Consider the following 18,493-nt stretch of genomic DNA (forward strand, 5'->3'; position numbering starts at 1 on the left):
CGCGACTCCAGAAAAAGCTAAACTCGATCGGCGCACGATAGTGCGAATCTCGAATCATGCATGAGGAGTAGTCGAATCATGACATGACTCGCTAAAGCGGGCCGCAGACTACACAACATTTGTACAAATGCGATGAAATTTTGTCGCTGTAAACACGATTTGCATAGTGTATGGCACTGCTTGAATGGGCGCCCAAACGGTTGGAGTAAAATCGGTCGGGATCGAAATATTTTGTACAAACCATCCTTCCAGCCGGGGTGGAGATGGTTTTTTTTGTTGCTGTTGCTGTTTTCGCCAGAAATCGTTTGTGTTCGCGTGAAATATGTTTGTATAGTGTGTGGGCGAGCATAGATCAAACAATCGTCGTGGAATCACCGAATTTGTACAGGCCATTTGTGTAGTCTATGGCCCGCTTAAAGGAGAGATCAGAGCTGGTCTTGAGCGGGCCACAGACTACACAACATTTGTACAAATGTTGGGCTTAAGGTATAGCTCAGTTGGCAAGTCAGTTGCTTCCTGAGCAGATGCCCGTGAGTTCGAGCCCAAGAGTAAACATCGAACACAGTTGTACCGGATAAGTTTTTCAATAACTTTCCGCCAACTGCAACGTTGATAAAGTCGCGAATGCCACAAAGATGGTAAAACGACTATAATCGAAACAAAAAAAAAATGTACAAATGCGATGAAATTCGATGACATTTTATCGCTGTAAACACGATTTGCATAGTGTATGGCACTGCTTGAATGAGCGCCCAAACGGTTGGAGTAAAATCGGTCGGGATCGAAATATTTTGTACAAACCATCCTCCCAGCCGGGGTGGAGATGGTTTTTTTTGTTGCTGTTTTCGCCAGCAATCGTTTGTGTTCGCGTGAAAAATGTTTGTACAGGCCATTTATTTAGTCTATGGCCCGCTTTAGAGAGCAAAGGTCGTATTTGAGTAGATATATGCGGAGAGAGGACTCGTTCGTGAGTATTGCCGTGGAATACATTAGCCGGAAAATATGACCTTCAAAGGAAGGTTCACCGTAGTTGGTTCGGGGTGGAACCACAGGTCGGTCAACAACTAACAAACATACTAACTACCTATTAACGACAATCCGGTGATAAGACACTAAACGGTTAAAAAAGGAAAACACCCACTAAACTCGTACAATTTCTAAATTTTTGAATTGGTTTAGTTTTGTTTTATTATCATTATTATTATCATTCTATCAATCATAAATCAGCGCGTTTACATCATTGCAGTTGCATTCATGGTTTTGTTTAATGTTATCTCGCTGTGTTGCGAGTTTCCCTCATCTGCCTCCTCATGACCTGACCGTTATTGGTAGTTATTTTTTGTTTTGTATAAGGTAAGGGATTTCTCTCGAATGTTTTCGTCACCAGACACTCAAACTACTCATCAACTACTAAACTTCTGTTTAAGGGAATGGGAAAAGGGTGAAGGGCAAAGTTTTCGTCCCACCCCCCGGATCCATTGTCGCTTGACTTGGGTTCCTGTGTGTCTGTGTGGCTACTAGCTGTGGTTCCTAAAAATGTTCCGAGAAAATGGTTACTTGCTCTGAGCGTTTGCTATGGGTTTTTTTTCTTGTATGTTAATTTTATTTTATCCATGCTGAGGATTTTTGCTTTCGCTCAAAGTTTTTTTTTGATAACGCTTCTATGTATTGTTGCCTAGCACAATCGGTTTCGATGATTTATAATATACTTTTAGGTTGTTTGCAGCTTCAAAATTGCCTTGCTTTTGCCTACCGTTGTTTTTTATTTTGTTATGAAAAAGATTAAATTTTTTAGACGTTTTTCCCGAGAATGAGTGTAGTATTTTCTAAGTTTATCTTTCTCTTGTTGTTTTGTGTGAGTGTGGATGTTATTTAATGTTGGTAATTTTCTGTTTTGATCCAGTTTCGGAAATGAAACTGTTTGGTAAGCTTTGCAGTTTAAAATGACCATTCCTGCTCTCTAGAGAAAGCACATCGTTTAGACAGGTTGATTGTTACCTAGAAATGAGTTTGAGTGTTGTGTTTCTATATATTTTTTATTCCTGCTTTAGCAGTTTATATCTCAATTTAGTCAATAGTATTTACGCACTGTCTCATAGTAAAGGTAAAAAGCTCTAGTAGCATTAATTTTGCATAACTTCTTTAATTATAATTTCGTTTCTGTATGAGTGCGGCTGTATGTGTGTTTGTTCACTTTTTTTGGATATACTTCTCGTCTGATTTGAATTAAATTAGTTTATCTAATAGTTACTTTAGTAATTGTGAGAGAATTACAATACATTATTGTTTTCTTGATTTTACACTTTCGAATTTTTATTTCATAACTAAAACATTAAATAACTAATTTCACTTGTTTACACATGCTCCATTTTATAATAACGTGTTTCACCTAATCTGTTTTCTTCTCTTTGCGAACGGTAAAAAATAAACAAGTTGCAGTATAGTTCGTGTTTTTGGGGGGATGTGTGTGTGGGTTTACCTATTACACAAATTAAACTAAACTAATAATATACAAAACACGAGGAACACTGCCGCAGCACGAAAACAATAAACTTCTAGGGGGGATGTTGTGTGTACTTGTGTTATATAAATATAAACCTATAATGATTTCCTCTTGTTCTTCTCTCGTGCAGACGCTTCTGTAATTTACAAACTACTAGCAGTTTTGTGTTTGGCTTGAAAACCATATCTAATATGCCCGAGCAGCTTATATTTCTGTTTTATTTGGGGAACCAGTTCCCAAATCTGGTTCCAAAAAGATTCCAGTTGGGAATCAATCCCATTACTGGAAATTGTCAGTATTCAAAGGATGTTTTACACTTTTTTTTTGGTTTGGCCCGATTGATGACGCTTTTGGAAGCTTATGATAGCAGTTGAGATTTAAGACGTGCTACGATTTAAAATGCTCTTTTATTTAAGTCGTATTTAAATTTCTATATTCATTAGTTTGAGTGAATTGAAAAAATCTTCTCACTTTTTGTTTCTTATATTAGCACGCTATAATTAACGCACAATGAATCATCATAAGCTGTTCAAATTATGAAAAATCAAACGTCGTTTTGCATGTTAGGTAAAAAAAAGTATGAACACAAGGTCTAAAATTATTGAAAGAATTTTAGGGTTGAAGAAAAATATTTTCTTAGCTTTTTTGGAAGCAGTTCCGAACATTTCTGCTGATTTTAAGTTTGAAAAGTACCCACTAGCTTAATTAATAAAAGTAATTTTTATTTTTAAAATGAGGGTACAGCTTTGTCAAAAGTACAAAACTGTTAAAAAACAATTTATAAATATTTTTCAGCATAAAAACATACATATTTTTTATGAAAATTGGATTTCAGATGTGGTATGGGGCAGTACAAAATGCACGATCCCTATGGAAGCAGCGAAAGTGGTCAACGCACTACCGAGACAGCTTTTGCATTCCAACTCGACTCGCTTTTCGCAAACTAAAAAAACAAACAGTACCTGATATTAGTAGTAGGTAATTTAAGTAATTATTTACACGATGGATTGCTCGTCCCTCTAACGATAGAAAGAAAGAAGGCAGAAGGGATGAAGAATGTGGGTGCGAATGGATCTTATCAACTAGGAATCATTCGAAAGGTTTATTAGGTGAGTATTAATTCCCGAGCCGAATTGGATGTGAATATGTGCTTCGCAAAATATATTCCAATTCCTTTAAAAGTTTTCTTTTGTTTTGCTCTACTGAAAAGCTAGTGAGAGTGATTTGACTAGAATTTAGAAGGAAGAGTCCTTTCATTTTGTTTTTATTTACTTCCAGAGTTCAAATTAGTTTAAAAACAAGCAATAAACTGAAGCAATGATGTTCGATAGACAATATTTCTTCCTGAATTCTCGAAAAAAACCTAACAATAACAAATGTTAAAACAAAAAGTACAAAAAAAACAATTTCTCTCTCGCTCTACAGATAGCCTATACGTGTAGAGGTGTGTCTGCTTGTCAGAAGTACCATTGCTTTTATCTGTGCAAATTTCATCGGTTATCCAATCAAACAGTTTTTAAAATCTTCCTTTGGACCACTTCCGCAAATTTCCACCATATTTAACGAAACGAAAAGTAATAAGCAAAAATTACCAACCTCCACATCAATATCATGTCGATCAACCGGGACCCTGCGTATGTCGATGTATTTCAAAAGTGTTTGTTCTAGAGTGCTACTACAAATATCCTGTGCCAGCTGGCCCCGGCAGCGAGCGCAAAAAGCCGGACTACATACTACATCGAGTTGTGATTCGACGACGACGATGCAGTTTTATTGATGCTATAGCAGCGCGCTTTGTGCTATAGCGAGCCAGCCGGGAAGCTGGTCGAACTGTTACTGTGGGCCAAACTCAACATCGATCCCGACAGGCTGCCCTCTTCGTCCGGATAAGTCTCCTTGGAAGCTTCGGCTAAGGCCAGTGCACTGATGAGGAAGAAAAGGATTCGTGTTAACTTTGAGCGTTATATTCACACAACAAACAGTAAACTTACCTGAAGCCCATCCGTGCAGATTCTTCGTCGAATGCCTCGAGCTGCTTTTCGTGGCGTTCCCGGAGTAATCGAATTCGTTCGGCTCGCTCTTGGTTGAACTGTTGCAGTTCAGTTTCCATCTAAGGTTGTTTAAAAAAGATCCAGTTATGTTAATGCTTTGGTTAAACTAACTTTTTCTAACGTACCTTGCTTTCCAGCAGGGCTCGTCGCACGCTGACTCGATCCTCGAGCTCTTTGCGTTCCCGGTCGCGCTGAGCCTGGGCCTGCATACGGTTTTTACTCTGGTACGCCGTTAGGATGTCGAGCTCGTACTGCAGCCGATCCTTCAGCTGATGGCATTCCACCTCCTGACTTTCGTCCAATCGCAAACTTTGCTTCTGCAGCATATCGGCAATACTTTGTTCATACTGTGAGAAATCGAAAAAAAAGTCAAGCCTCCGAAACAGTTCTTAAAATAAATTAATCTTCGTTTGAACATACCTGATCACCCAAAATCGTTAACTTGCGGTGTTGTTCCTCTTTCAATTTCTTTATCACAGCTTTTTGTTCGTCCTTAGGCGTTGTCTGCAGAATTTGCGCTTTCAAAGCCTTGTACTGACGCGTTTGAGTTTTACACGTTTCCCGAAACTGTTTCCGTATCAGGAGCTCTTTTTGCTAAAATTTGAAAGAAAAGGTTTAAAATCAACAACTTACAATATGAACTTAGCAGGGATCTTACTTTCAAACTCTTTGGTTGCTGTTTGAGTTCGAGCGCATGCTTCCTCAACAGCTCCCGTTCGGCTCGGTCCATGTACTCTTTTTGGTTCCGCAGCTCACTCTCGTGTTGTTTTGATATCTGAAAAAATAAATGAAATAAGTATTACAGTGACGTTTTTGTTAAAAGACCTTATTATTAACCTGATCTTCCCGAAGAGCATGCACGCTTTTCTGTTGTCGGTATTCTAGATCCTGAGTCTTTTCATGATGTTTGATGAGCATACCGTGGGCTTGCTCCAGCTGTTGTTGCTTCTTACTCAGTTCCTGAAAAAAAGGATATGAAACATCCATTCAAAAGGTTCAGAAATCTTACAAGAAAACATACATCTCGCAGCAGTTGATTTTCGAGATCGTGCAGCAGAACCATCTTTTTCCTTCGGAACTTGCGCATCTCGAGCTCGATGTAGTTCTTCTGCACTCGCAGCATTCGCTGCTCTTCCTGAGCCTCAGCTTGCTTTAGATTTTCCTTTTGCGTTCTGTAGTAATAATCGGCAACAAGTTAAAACAGATTTAGATAGAAAAAAAAACCTCATTTAAGTTAGGAAACTCACTGTAAAGTAGCATCACGTTGACGCTTCGGCGTGGAGTCATCCATCGACAACTCCCGCTTCCAGCGTTCCTTGTTGGCTTTGTATTCCTTCTTTTTATGCATCTCGAATGCCTTCCGGTCACCCTCCTGGCGGGTGGAAATTTCCTTGTAAAGTTTCTTTTCGGCAACGTTGTTCTGCTTACTTCTCCGTTCGATTTCTTGCTGATGTTTAACCTGAACAGAGGAAATAAATTTTTAAGATCAATCATCCAATATAGTGTTCTTTCTCAAACTAAACTCACCGATAGTTTATCCAATTCTCTCGTAAAGTTGTGCAGCAGCATATCATATTCTTTATCGAGAGCTCCCTTGTGCTGTTCCATCTCGACCTTGCATCGCTCCTCTTGCTTTAGTAAGGCAGCTTGATGTTCGCGACGCATTCGTTTGTAGCCGGACATTTGTTCATGCATTTCCTCCTGTAATGATTGACAAAAATCGTGAGTTTAAATTCAATTGAATTCTAATTTTTTTCTAGTATAAGGCCTACAAAAAACTATTTCACAAAATAAAACTGACAAAAATTTCTTAGATATCAATCAACAGTCAGCACCCACCTGCATGTGTTCCTTTTGCTGCTTCGTCACAATACTGGTCGTCCTTATCGTAGCGAAATTGTTGGCACCATGCTCGGCGATCGCATTTGCGGCCGCCTGTGACACGTGGTTATGGTGATGCGGGTGATGATGAGGTACAATGGGACTAGATGAAGAATTTTGATAACTAATACTAGCACCCATACTGCCCGAACCGGAACCACTTCCCCCGGCGCCACCGGAACTTCCCAGACCGCTACCTCCCGGTCCACCATACCGGCCCATGCCGTCGTTCAGCATTAACCCGTCGCGACCACCGGAATTATTCATGCTGCTGCTGTGCATCGGGGGCAGTCCTGGACCACCAGGGACCCGGTGCCTGGAAGCAGTTCGCAACACTCCCCCGTGCTGATCTACCGAATGTAATGAGTGTTCCGAAGTTATACTGTTACTCTTACTGCTGTCGCCTCCAATCTGTTCGTCCGGTGTATCCTCTGCGTCGCCCACATTGCTCTCAGTCTCGCAGGATTCGACCATCAATATTTTTTTCATCTTTCTGTAGTTCAAATTGTCCAATTCCCTGACAGCAGCTTTCGTTCTGTAATTGAAATGCAGTTTAACAAAAACTTAAATTTTACCGCTAATTGACAATCAACAAACCTTGCTATCAAGTCAACCAACACATTTGGCGGTCGTATCCTGGTCATAAACAGATGGGTCAGAAGCTTACTGGAATGGGGTCGTTCCACCGGTGACTTTTTCAGACAGCATTCAACAAAACTCCGAAATGTATCTGACCAATCTTGTGCCTATAAAAACAAGAAAAAAACAGATATAAAACATCTACAGACCATCAACCCGCCAAATCAACGAACCTGCAATGTGGGGGCTTCGTTCTGGGCGATGTGATACAGGGCCGACATGGCGTTCATGTTGAAATAGGGCGGCTTTCGCTCGGCCAGCTCGATGCAGGTGATACCGAGGGACCACACGTCCACCTTGCCGTCGTACTGACCCTCGTCCATCGCCAGGATCACCTCCGGGGCCATCCAGTACGGGGTCCCGACGAAGCTGTTGGCCGGACACTTGATGGCGGCGCTGCCGAAATCGGCCAGCTTGACTATGCCCTGTTCGGTGAGCAGGATGTTGCCCGCCTTGATATCTCTACGGGTTTGATGAGGGGGATGAAAGGTTCATTAAAATCATTACAAACTGATTGAGTATTGAATTAAAGATGCTTTTATAAATGGGTTTTGATAAACCTTTTGGTTGAAGTTTGCTAAGAGCGTATTGCATGAGTGATTGCTAGGAACTTCAATCGATGTCTTCATAAAAACATAGAAGTCAACGTGGGAAATCATACGGCCAAAACCTTAAATAGTCTAAAAAGTCAATTGTACAGGATCATTGAGAAGAAACCAAAACAAGGCACTCAATTTCATCAATAATTTAAAAAAACGAATTTTTTTTTATTTTAATCAAATTTTATTTGTATTTTAATCAGATTTATTTAATTAAAAATAGGATTTGTTCAAAAAACTGTTTTACCAAAGGTTCTTCCATCGTGAGATAAAGCTAAAGTCGTAGAACTCAGTAGAGTTAAGACTGTATATATGTATAGCATTCATGATTAATGTTTTTATACATTCAGCAAAGGCAAATTATCCAATTGCTGATATGATAAAAGTTCTAGCAATTGCTTTCGCTATAGTAGTTTTGTGAGTCAAAAACTTGAATTGGAATAAATTAAATATTTCTCGGGAAGGTGTAAAGTTGATATTTTTTACGCTTATTCATGCCTAATTAAAAAATGTTTATTAATTTTGCCATTCTTAAATTTGAGCTAAGCAAAAGCGTATAACTTATAGATCTCCTAATGCTTTCCTAACTAAATTCACATCAGTTCAACTTTGTATCTAACGCTGGCAAATTTTTACATTTTTAGATAGCCAAAATACGAAACACGGATTTTCTTTCAAATTTTCAAAAAAAGCTGTTTTTCGAACTTTTTGACAATTCGCAATTTCTAAGATTTTCTTGCACTTAAGTTCAACTTCGCACTGGATTTTGAGTATGTTAACAAAACATACTCACTTGGCTTCACCAGAAAGCCAATTTTATAACAATTCTAGTGGTGTAATTACATAAGCGCTGCAATACTTTACAAAAATATGAAAACAGTGCGCAAAACAAAACCGGATTAGCGTTAAAACTATTTTACAAACAATATCCAAGCAGAAAACTTCAAATCAAATTTCACTTCATTCCAACCATCCGATCATACGTGAAGATGTTTCACAGAAAACGCCGCCATTTCACATGTATATAAGATGACTCGGTGTGATTTTCTACACCTAAATAAAATTTGTAAAAATTATTTAAATTTTGATTTTCTTGAAGACGTCATTTTAAATCAAATGTCAACATAATTCAAAAACAACGACTTTAAAAAGAGGGTTGCGTTGGAGTTTCGAATTGCAATACAAAGAAGATTTCATATACTTAGGGTACGAACACAGTGAGCGCGAAGCGAACTGCGAAGCGAAATATTCATTCACCGGATGAATTTCGCAAGTTCGTTTTTGAAGGCCGGCCACAGTGTACGCGAATTGCGAAGCGGTTCAACACTGAAAAAACCTTCGGTGTTTTGCAAACATTAATCACTCGTGAAAAAATCTTTGCAAATTTAATTTGCAGAATCAAAACTGTGAGCGAGGGATACGTACCGCGCAAAAAAAACTAATCCGCGTCAATTCCGCGAAAAACCACGTTAATTCCGGAAAACCGCGGAAAAAAACCTTGCACGTACTAGGACAACAGGATTTGTGAAAAGGAATCTTAGGACCGGAATAAGGACCAGATTTTTGACGCCCAAATCCAAGATGGCGGCTTCAGCCTAAAATCAAAATGCTTTTAATGACTGAAAATCGCATAAAACCCCCATAATGTGGGTATTAGGTGAAAGGAATCAATTAGTAAAAGTCGAATTTTGCAGTCTGACGCTGTGAATCGCCATCTTAAAATCCAAAACGGCGGCTTCCACTCAACTTTAAAATATTTCAAATGACTGAAAATCGCAAGAAAAAACATCTACCAAAACTATGACAAAAATATTACAAAATTATAAAAAAAAATTAAAATATTATAACAACAAAAATTACGAAACTCTGACAAAACTTTGATAAAAAATATGGTAAAGGTGATAAAAATATTACATAAATTTGAGAAAAATATATCAAATCTATGATAAACTTGACTGTTAAAATGACGAAGCCATGACTAAATTTAAAAAAAATCTGACAAAAATTAATAAAAATTTACTAAATAATAACAAAAAATTAATAATAATGCCAAAACCCGTAACAAAAGCTTTGACAAATATTTGACAACATTATGGATAATATGAAAAATTAAATTAAAAATATGACAAATATAATAACTTCTAATAATAAAATAACATAAATCTTTCAATACTATGACAAAAATATATGTAACAAAGCTATTAAAAAAATATGATAGAAATATAACAAAACTATGATTAAAAAAAAACAAAATTATGACAAACAATTGACAATGGTAATTGTTATAGTACTGTAAGATTGTTGTCATTTTATTTTTATTTTTGTCATTATTTTGTCATGTATTCATTTGTCGTATTTTTTGTCATAGTTCTGTCAGATTTTTTGTTCATTTGATTGTAAGTTTCTTTTGATAGTTTTGTCTTTTTTCCGTTCGATTATATATAGTTTTTTTACCATCTTCTCTTCATACTGAATGTCTTATCCGGTACAACTGTATTCGATGATTACTCTTGTATTTGAACTCACGGATATTGGCTTAGGAGGGAACTAACTTGCCAACTAAGTTACACATATTACAAGCCCATAGATTTGTCTAGATTTTGTCATATTTTGTCATTTTTTTTGTCATATGCCATATATTTGTAACATATTCATCATTTTATGTTCGGATTTGTCATGTTTTTTGTTGAAATTTTGTAATTTTAATGTCGTATTTATCATCATTTTGTCATTTTTCTTACATACATGTATATTTGAAAGTATTTTGTTATATTTTTATTTCATTCTTCATAATTTAGTCAGATTTTTGCCATTATTTTGTCAAATTTTTCCATATTTTTACCACCTTTGTAATAATTTTTTTTTATAGTTTTATATATGTTTGCCAGATGTTTCTGATTTTATTGTAAATTTTTTGTTATTATTTTGTCATTTTGTAAATTTTTTGTCAAATATTTGTCCTTATATATGTTCTGTCAGGTCATTTTATGGTCAAATTTTGATTATAATTTTGTCATATATTTTTCTCATTTGTCTTGTCATAGTTTTGCAGTTTTTGTGTTTTTTTTTTCTTATATTTTTGTCTAATTGTGTTATATCTGTCATATTTTTGGCATAATTTTTTTTACTACAATTGTCGTGTTTTATTCAAAATTTTGTCATTTATCTCTTTTTTGTTTGTCATATTTTTGTCATATTTTAAATTTTAGTAATATTTTTAATATTTTTCCACAGTTTTGTTATATTTTTGCCAATATGACTTTCTTTTTATAACACTTGTCATATTTTTGTTTATTTGTTTCAGTGCTTTTTTGCAGTTTTCTCAAAATTTTTGTTAAATTTTTGTCAGTCATTTTTTATCTACTTTTTGATCCCTTTTATTCATTTCTTATATTTTGGATGGATCATGCGATTTTCACTTATTTACTGCATTTTGAATAGAGCGGAAACCGCCATCTTTTATTTCAAAATAGCGTCGGACAGCCAAATTCGACTTCTTACTTATTGAGTACTTTCATCCAATACCTATATTGTGGGAGTTTCATGTGCTCTTCAGTCACTTCCAGCATTTTAAAGTTGAGTGGAAGCGGCCATATTGGATTTCAAGATGGCGTCGTACAGCAAACTCCAACTTCTATCCGTTCAGCCCCTTCACCCTATACACATATTGTGGGGCTTTCATGCCACCGGTCGTTTATTGCCAGTTAGAATTTGTTTCAATTGAAAAAGACTGAAACCGCGTTTTTTTTCGAAAATCCGCGATAAAAAATCGTGCATTTTTCATTACCAACACAGAAACGGCTATGATAGTTAAATAAATAAACTGTTGAAAAAGATTTTTTAGATAAATCATTTTACGATAAAAAATATCCGAGAGAATATTTTCAGTGTATGTCCGGATGAACAGGATGAACTCGCGCGATCCAGCCGGGTCTTCGCATGAAAATTCGCTTGCACTGTGGCCGGTCGATGTTTTTTTCAACGTGTTTCAATGAGAAGCGGTTTGCCGCGCGAATTGGAAATTCGCTTCGCACTTCGCTTCGCGCTCACTGTGAATTCGACCTTACTGAAATTTGATCTTGACATAAATTGGTTTTTCAAGATTGGAAATTTTACTCTGTTTTTAAAGCGTTCTGTAATTATGCCAAAATGTATGTTTTACTGGAATGGAACCTTCTCGCTTTTCAAAGTGAGAAGAGCCCACGAACTACCATAAAAACATTGTAAGTATCTTCAGAGATTTAAAACATTTGTTCCAAGTTTCAATACATAAATATGAGGCCCCTGGAGCCAAAGGGGTTTAAGTTAATATCAACAGGGTGGCCACTCAAAATTAATTTTTGATTTCCCGCATTTTTCCCGTTTTTTCCCCGCATGGTCTCACGAAATTCCCGGTTTTATACAACAGAAAACCAAACAAAATTCCGAATATTCATTTTTGAAACCATATAAACGAAAATCGATTAAGCTTTCTTTAAGTGGTAAATAATCTTTAAATGGTTATTTCAGTGAGGTTTACCAATTAACTAAAAATCATTAGATTGATAAGCGGGATTTTTTTTAAATTTTTAAAACTATTAGTGGTATGAATAAGGTTTAGCAATTGCTTCGGTAGCTTTTACTTAGCTCGAAATCAATCAAAGCAAAAGTCCAAAGCATTTGCTTAGTTTGGTATGAATAAACATTTGCTTAGCGGATGTGTACTAAAGTCTTAGAACATAGCTTTTGCTTCGAAAAATAGAGCTATCCAACCAGCAGAATCTGAAGTTTTCTAAAGTAATATGAAAGAAGACGATCAGCAAATTGAAAAGTAAGGCTAAAGTAGCCTTGAAGTCGACGAAGCAGGTGGTGCGTGTAAGAACGACCGGATTTTTTTTGTTAATGCGTGCTCGTATGTTGATGTTTAAAGAAAAATGAATACATATTCGAATATTGTCAAACAAAAAATGGCCTAACTTTAATATTTATCATAAGCTCTCCCACATGTATTCGGATCGGGATAATCCGATGGATAAAAAATAGGCAATAGGCGCGCATTTTAATTTAGATTTTTTTTAAATCTTAGGATTATAAAAAAATATATAAAAATGAGAGATCTGTATAATGTTTTAAATTATTACAATTTATTTCTTACTTTGAGCCAATTGGGACTTCTTCCACTATAGCCGGATTTTTTTTTTATTTGAAATATTTACTAATTGATTTGTTTATTGTCATCTTAGACGAATGATTTTATACAACGACAGGAATATGAAAAAAGTTGGGTTATCACTTCGACTTTTCTTTATCCATGTTGAAAATACCTTTTTGAATTGTTTTGAAGTGAAATATTGCTAATTTGATAAGTTCATGACGTTATTTAAGAATTTTTTATTGGAAAAGTCTGCTACCGAGCATGCTTAGAAAATAAAGCAATTGCTATGAGATTTGTCGAGCAATTGCTTCAGATTTGAGCTTTATTCATACCAAACTAGCTTGTTCTAAAAGTAAAAGCTCCTGACTGAGAAAACAGCTGTCAAAAAAAACTTTATTCATAACAACCGAAGCAATTGCTTTAAGCGACTGTTCGACTGCTCGATTCAGTTTAGCAAAAGCAAATACTAAGTTTTTTTCATACCACCCTATGTCACTCGATTCGTTAAAATATGTTTGATTATTATTTTTCAAATTTATTTGTATCTCATATATTTTAAAGTGTTTTAATTTTTCGTCCATTAAGCTTGCCTCTCTATGAGCGTCGGAAAGCATCTTCATTTTTTTTGCTTCCAGTTCCTATGACTCCTTTTCTGCCTCTCGTTTCCGTTTCGTTATAGTTTTTCAGATTTTCCTCCATTTTTTTTACTTTTTAGAACTCGACATATCTCGAGTGAGAATTGCGGGCATACTGGAACGATTTCGTTACCGTTATGCTGTAACTCCCCCTGACATGTTGATTTCGTCGTGTACGATACGTTGGGCTGTCAGACTCTCGGTTTGGTTTTCAACTAGGCATTTCACGTTAACGGAAAAGCCTCTTTCCATCGTCGCGTTGCCATAAGACAAAATTAGAATTTTCTTCAATAAGGTCGTCAAATTGAAGAACTCCTTTTTTCGGTTGGCCAATAAATTCCATCCAAAAAATGTCCAATGGTTGTGATTTTCTTCGATATCCCGAAATGATGTTTTTATTGAAGGTATTGCGCATAATTGTCCAAATTCGTCCTTAATTCTATCGGCACAAGCTCTACTTAAGTGTTGCTTATCAACAAGTACTTCTAGACACAGGTCTAAACGTTTTTTGGCAATATCTGGATAGTGTGCAATCACATCGGGATTAACGCACGATAAATACCGAGTGATGGGATAAGACAAGGGAGATGGTATAGTCATTTTATTAAAAAATCCACAGTAAAACGAACGACAGCTATTTCTGAATACAAGGATATACTTATGGGAAACATGGCCAGACTCTTTTGCTTTCTTAATTGCCGATATAGTTGATAATCCAATTTCTACGCTTTCAGGAGGTAGAAGATTTATTTCTGAGAGTTCAATTCCAATAAATGTTTTTGATTTTAAGTTTAGTCGTTCAGGCTTTACAACTTTCTCCATCAATCTCTTACAAGCCCGGTTAAATCATCGAAGAGAAACGGAACCATCGGTGCTTCTGTCTGATACTCGCGTAAAAAGGACTCAACAGTCGAAGCGACCGTAACAAAAAAAACTCATGTTTGGTCCCAGCAAATTATCAGCTACAGCTTTAGTAACAATGTCGAATACCTTCGACCGGGAAATCGATGAAAAAGTCCGCTTAAAATTTGAATGATTTTCCTTAATCTTTTTCTCCTCTTGTTTTTTTTTAACCTAGTCGACAAACCCTTTGATGTACAGTAGCATTTTGGCAGCACGTTCTGCAGCGCGTTCATTTTCCACCCAGCGAACGTCACAAAATTTTAACGGAAATATAGTTGAACCCGTTACTGCAGTATAATCTGCCCTTCTAAGTGGAATGTTTTTAAAAGGATATACAACGTCCTCAAAAATTCATCCAAATTCCATTAACTTTTCCTTAGTCCCTCCTTGAACGCTTAATGTACAGTGTCAAGTCCAAATAGAGAGCAATACCGTGTGGAATCAAATAGCTTATTTTTGTACTTCCTATTTCTATTCGCTTAGCAATCTGGCTGTTCGGGAACATCCTTCTGTTGTTCAATGAAGCAAGTTCAAACTAATCGAAACCGATCCAGTTCGGCAGGAGGATTCGGTAGAAATCGGTCGAAGTCAATTGGAAAGCGACTGGTGATCAACTGTCAATCCATTTCCACTTGTTTCGACCTATTTCGACTAAACTTCATTGAACAGATTTTCACTGAGCCAAAAATTCCCGACTTTTCGAAAAAAATCCTGCCTTTTTCCCGCTTTTTTCCCGTTAGATTTCAAATCCCGTCTTTTTCCCGCTTTTCCCGTTTTTCCCGGATGGGTGGCCACCCTGTATCAAGAAAGCACGCTTTAAAGTTGTGTTTGATCATTCTCCATACATTTTTTGAAAGCTTATATTTTTCTTTGGAACGTAAAAGTATGTACAAAAATAAAATAACAAAAATCTAAAATATTCACCAAATAAATTTTTAAATATTGGACCAAAAACGAACCAGGCACACAAAATTTAAATTAAAGTCATACAAAATGGTTTAAAATTCTTGTAAAACTGAGGAATTCTTGTTCAAGCATTTGTTATTTTAATGGATAAGCATGAATTCTAGTTATTTTATTGATAATCAAAAGATGTGTAGGTGACCAAGTGAAAAAATAATTTATTTCGAGTTGGTTACGCCCAACGATTCTTCGTATCTTATCTTTAATCAGTATAAAATTCGGATAAAAAAAAATATTCACACTTTCTTTTGCTGATAGCTCATTTACTAGTATGGTCATTAAAAATTTTGACAGCATTTTGCTGCCTGTGAAAAGTATTATCCGATCTATATTTTTTTTTTAAATTTAAAATTTTTTGAGATTTTTACGATGCAAGAGAAAAAGAAAAAATAATTTTGCACAGTTTCTTGAAAATCCATCGTTATCAATTTGATAGCTGACAAAACCGTTGATTATTCGAAGAATTACTGTGTGTGAGTGGTGGAAAAGTATGCAAACACTGTCAAAAATGTCTACAGGACATGATCGGCAACTACGGAAAAGGTCAAAATCAAGTCTCATACCAGAATTTTTAATAAGCGAAAAACTAGGTGTAGATCGCCGAAATGTCGCGCAAATTTTTCTCCGATAAGCTGAAAGTGTTGCCTTGTTATGAGTCATTCGAACTTAACCTCAAACAACAAATTTTTGCTAGTTCAAGAGCTCGTAACCTTTAAGCCGGTACCGAGGCTATGAGACAGATGATTTCTGATTGCCGTCCATCAGTCCATCAACTTATGAAAAATCCTATTTCAAACAAATTCCAGCGTTTGAATCCTATGGCTGGTCCCTTGCATATTAAAGTGTGTATTTGTTGTATGTAAGTTGTGTTGTATTAAATATAATGATTTGCCAAGATTCTGCTCCTGTGGGAAAACCAACAATTTTCAAAATGAAAATTTTGGTTATCGCTGTTATTAAAATCCGAAAAAGGTTAATCTTGTATGTACCCTTCGCAACCCACGATCAATACTAGAGATGTACCGAATATTTGGCGCCGAATATCGCCCAAAAATCGTTAGACAGAATGTTCGGCTCACCGAATAGTTAACCTAAGTGGCCGAATATTTTTTTTTTTCAAATTTATACAATAACATTATTGTCAAATTTTTCAACTGATTTTGGATAATTTATAGAAAATCCAAAAGCAATGTTGAAAAAGCTACAAAAACTTATGGTTTCAGTTGAACATCTAAGGCTGATGTCAAGCTGAGGCGACAAGCAGCGCAACACGTTCACACGACATACTTGCTCTCATTTGATCTCCATGGAAAAAGCGCAGACCTGTCAAGCTGAGCGCATTGGAAAGCGCGACAAAACTGATGCCAGGGTGTTTTGAAGCGCGACAAGTAGAAAATCCAATGGGAATGATGTTTTTTCTCGGTTTAAAGCAGTGATTTTGGGTTTTAACCACAATAGTAGATATGTCCAAATTTGTGATAATAAACTAAATAATATCTGAATCGACGAGAAAATTTTCATGAATTCTTAGTTCCGCAAAAATACAAAGAATTTTGTCGGTTGAAATTTCGGCATTTTCGCAATCCGGATCATGATCTGATGAGTTTTTAATTGCTCCCGAAAGAAAGGAGACGATTCCAAGCATTATCAGATGTCGAGAAACGATAATTTGTAGTGAATTTTGAAAGCGCCATGGCGCGCCAGCATGACATACAATGCGTTGCATTACTTTCTTATTGGAATTTATAACGCAAAGCGATGCTTGTCGCCTCAGCTTGACATCAGCCTAAGGTGCATTCTTGTATATTTCACTGTAGATCCTACAGGAGAATGCTGACAAGTATCGCTTTATACTTCGATTTTCGTTTATTCTAGATTTTCCTAAAATATCTAGGCTTGCCCATAAATCCAAAAAAGAATTCGAGAGAAGCCAAATCTGGCCAGGATGCCCGGCTTTATTCAAATTATTTGCTAAATCAAATAAAAAACTTTGATTTTTTTTTTTAAATTTCAAGATTTTCAGTTCAACAACGATTTTTAAACAATTTCAAAACGAACTTAAACTTTTGTTTATTCCTTAGATACGATTTTAATACTGCTGCTGTAATTCAATGAAAACAGCAAAATTCAATTTCACTTTCCTCTTGCATGTTTTGGCCTTGATTTTGTTCAGATTTACCCTTTTTCAAAATAAAAAAAAATCGTGTTGAATTGTCGATCATGTGGTTTAAGGTATTGTATGCTTAAGGTTAAAGATTATCGTTTTTTAGCAACTACTTTGAAGATGTCTTGCTTAAATTCGACTTTCATCTAATTCGATATCAAATAAGCAATTTTAAATTGATTGGCCGCTGTTTCGACGTGTTTTGTCCCAGATTTTACAGGAACCCATTCTCTTTGGTGATTATGTTCCTAGAAGCGATAAGTCATCTGATGTCCTTTCAGTTATTGATGACATTTTTTTAAATTAGATAGACCCTACTTGAAAAAGATCTTGTAATACATCATTTGGTTTTATCATCTGGTTGAAAAAAATCGACTTAAAAACATGAGATGCATTAAGACGGAAGAAATAGAAGGGAATTGAAAAAATCGCTTTTGTATTTTTATTAGAAAATCCAACCGAATGTTCGCCCGAATATTCGTTTGGCCGAATAGTTGAAAAGGTCAATATTCGGTATTCGGCCGTTCGCCGAATATCACTATTCGGTACATCTCTAATCAATATCAACCGTTGATACTTTAAGTTCAATCTCACGATGGTTTTACTTCGTTATTGTCTGATTTTTCCAGCAGAAATTCCATTAAAAACGCTTTTAAGTGGCTCAAAAATAATCTAGTTTTGTTAATTTCGAAACAGCTGTATCCACTAAATTGCCTTTATTTTCTTTTACAAGAGAAGTATTGGGCCAAAAAATAGCATAAATTGAAGGAGAAGGATGCAGCCCCCTAAAATACAGATTAGAAGAAGTATATACTGAAAAAACTGATCAATATCATGACTGAAAAAAAGTGTGCGCCGGCCGTTGGGATATAGCAAGAGTAAAGTAGGATTTTTTTTACAAAAAAAACGATAAACAATTCTTTTCAAAGATCATCAATGTTATTTTAAAATTTTTCCTTGAATTGTCCTTCAAGGGATTATCTTCATTTTCTTCATAGAAAGTATTTTTATCAAATGAATG

At 35.9% G+C, this 18,493-nt stretch overlaps 1 protein-coding gene across 2 annotated transcripts in view; it reads right to left on the reverse strand.

Moving 5' to 3' along the window:
• Nucleotides 1–1,149: 1,149 nt before the first annotated feature.
• The window catches only part of LOC129751693 (serine/threonine-protein kinase Tao), a 47,821-nt gene continuing 30,477 nt past the window's right edge, over nucleotides 1,150–18,493 (reverse strand). For both annotated transcript variants that reach the window (XM_055747355.1, XM_055747356.1), the window contains exons 3-14: nucleotides 7,248–7,536; nucleotides 7,033–7,181; nucleotides 6,394–6,970; nucleotides 6,082–6,255; nucleotides 5,802–6,013; nucleotides 5,576–5,726; nucleotides 5,392–5,514; nucleotides 5,213–5,329; nucleotides 4,975–5,148; nucleotides 4,680–4,901; nucleotides 4,495–4,613; nucleotides 1,150–4,426 (exon numbers count right to left, since the gene is read on the reverse strand). In XM_055747355.1, the coding sequence (XP_055603330.1) occupies nucleotides 4,303–4,426; nucleotides 4,495–4,613; nucleotides 4,680–4,901; nucleotides 4,975–5,148; nucleotides 5,213–5,329; nucleotides 5,392–5,514; nucleotides 5,576–5,726; nucleotides 5,802–6,013; nucleotides 6,082–6,255; nucleotides 6,394–6,970; nucleotides 7,033–7,181; nucleotides 7,248–7,536 (2,431 nt within the window). In that variant the 3' untranslated portion in view covers nucleotides 1,150–4,302. The remainder of the gene's footprint in view (nucleotides 4,427–4,494; nucleotides 4,614–4,679; nucleotides 4,902–4,974; nucleotides 5,149–5,212; nucleotides 5,330–5,391; nucleotides 5,515–5,575; nucleotides 5,727–5,801; nucleotides 6,014–6,081; nucleotides 6,256–6,393; nucleotides 6,971–7,032; nucleotides 7,182–7,247; nucleotides 7,537–18,493) is intronic.

This window comes from Uranotaenia lowii, chromosome 3 (genome assembly GCF_029784155.1).
Source record: "Uranotaenia lowii strain MFRU-FL chromosome 3, ASM2978415v1, whole genome shotgun sequence".
NCBI lineage: Eukaryota > Metazoa > Arthropoda > Insecta > Diptera > Culicidae > Uranotaenia > Uranotaenia lowii.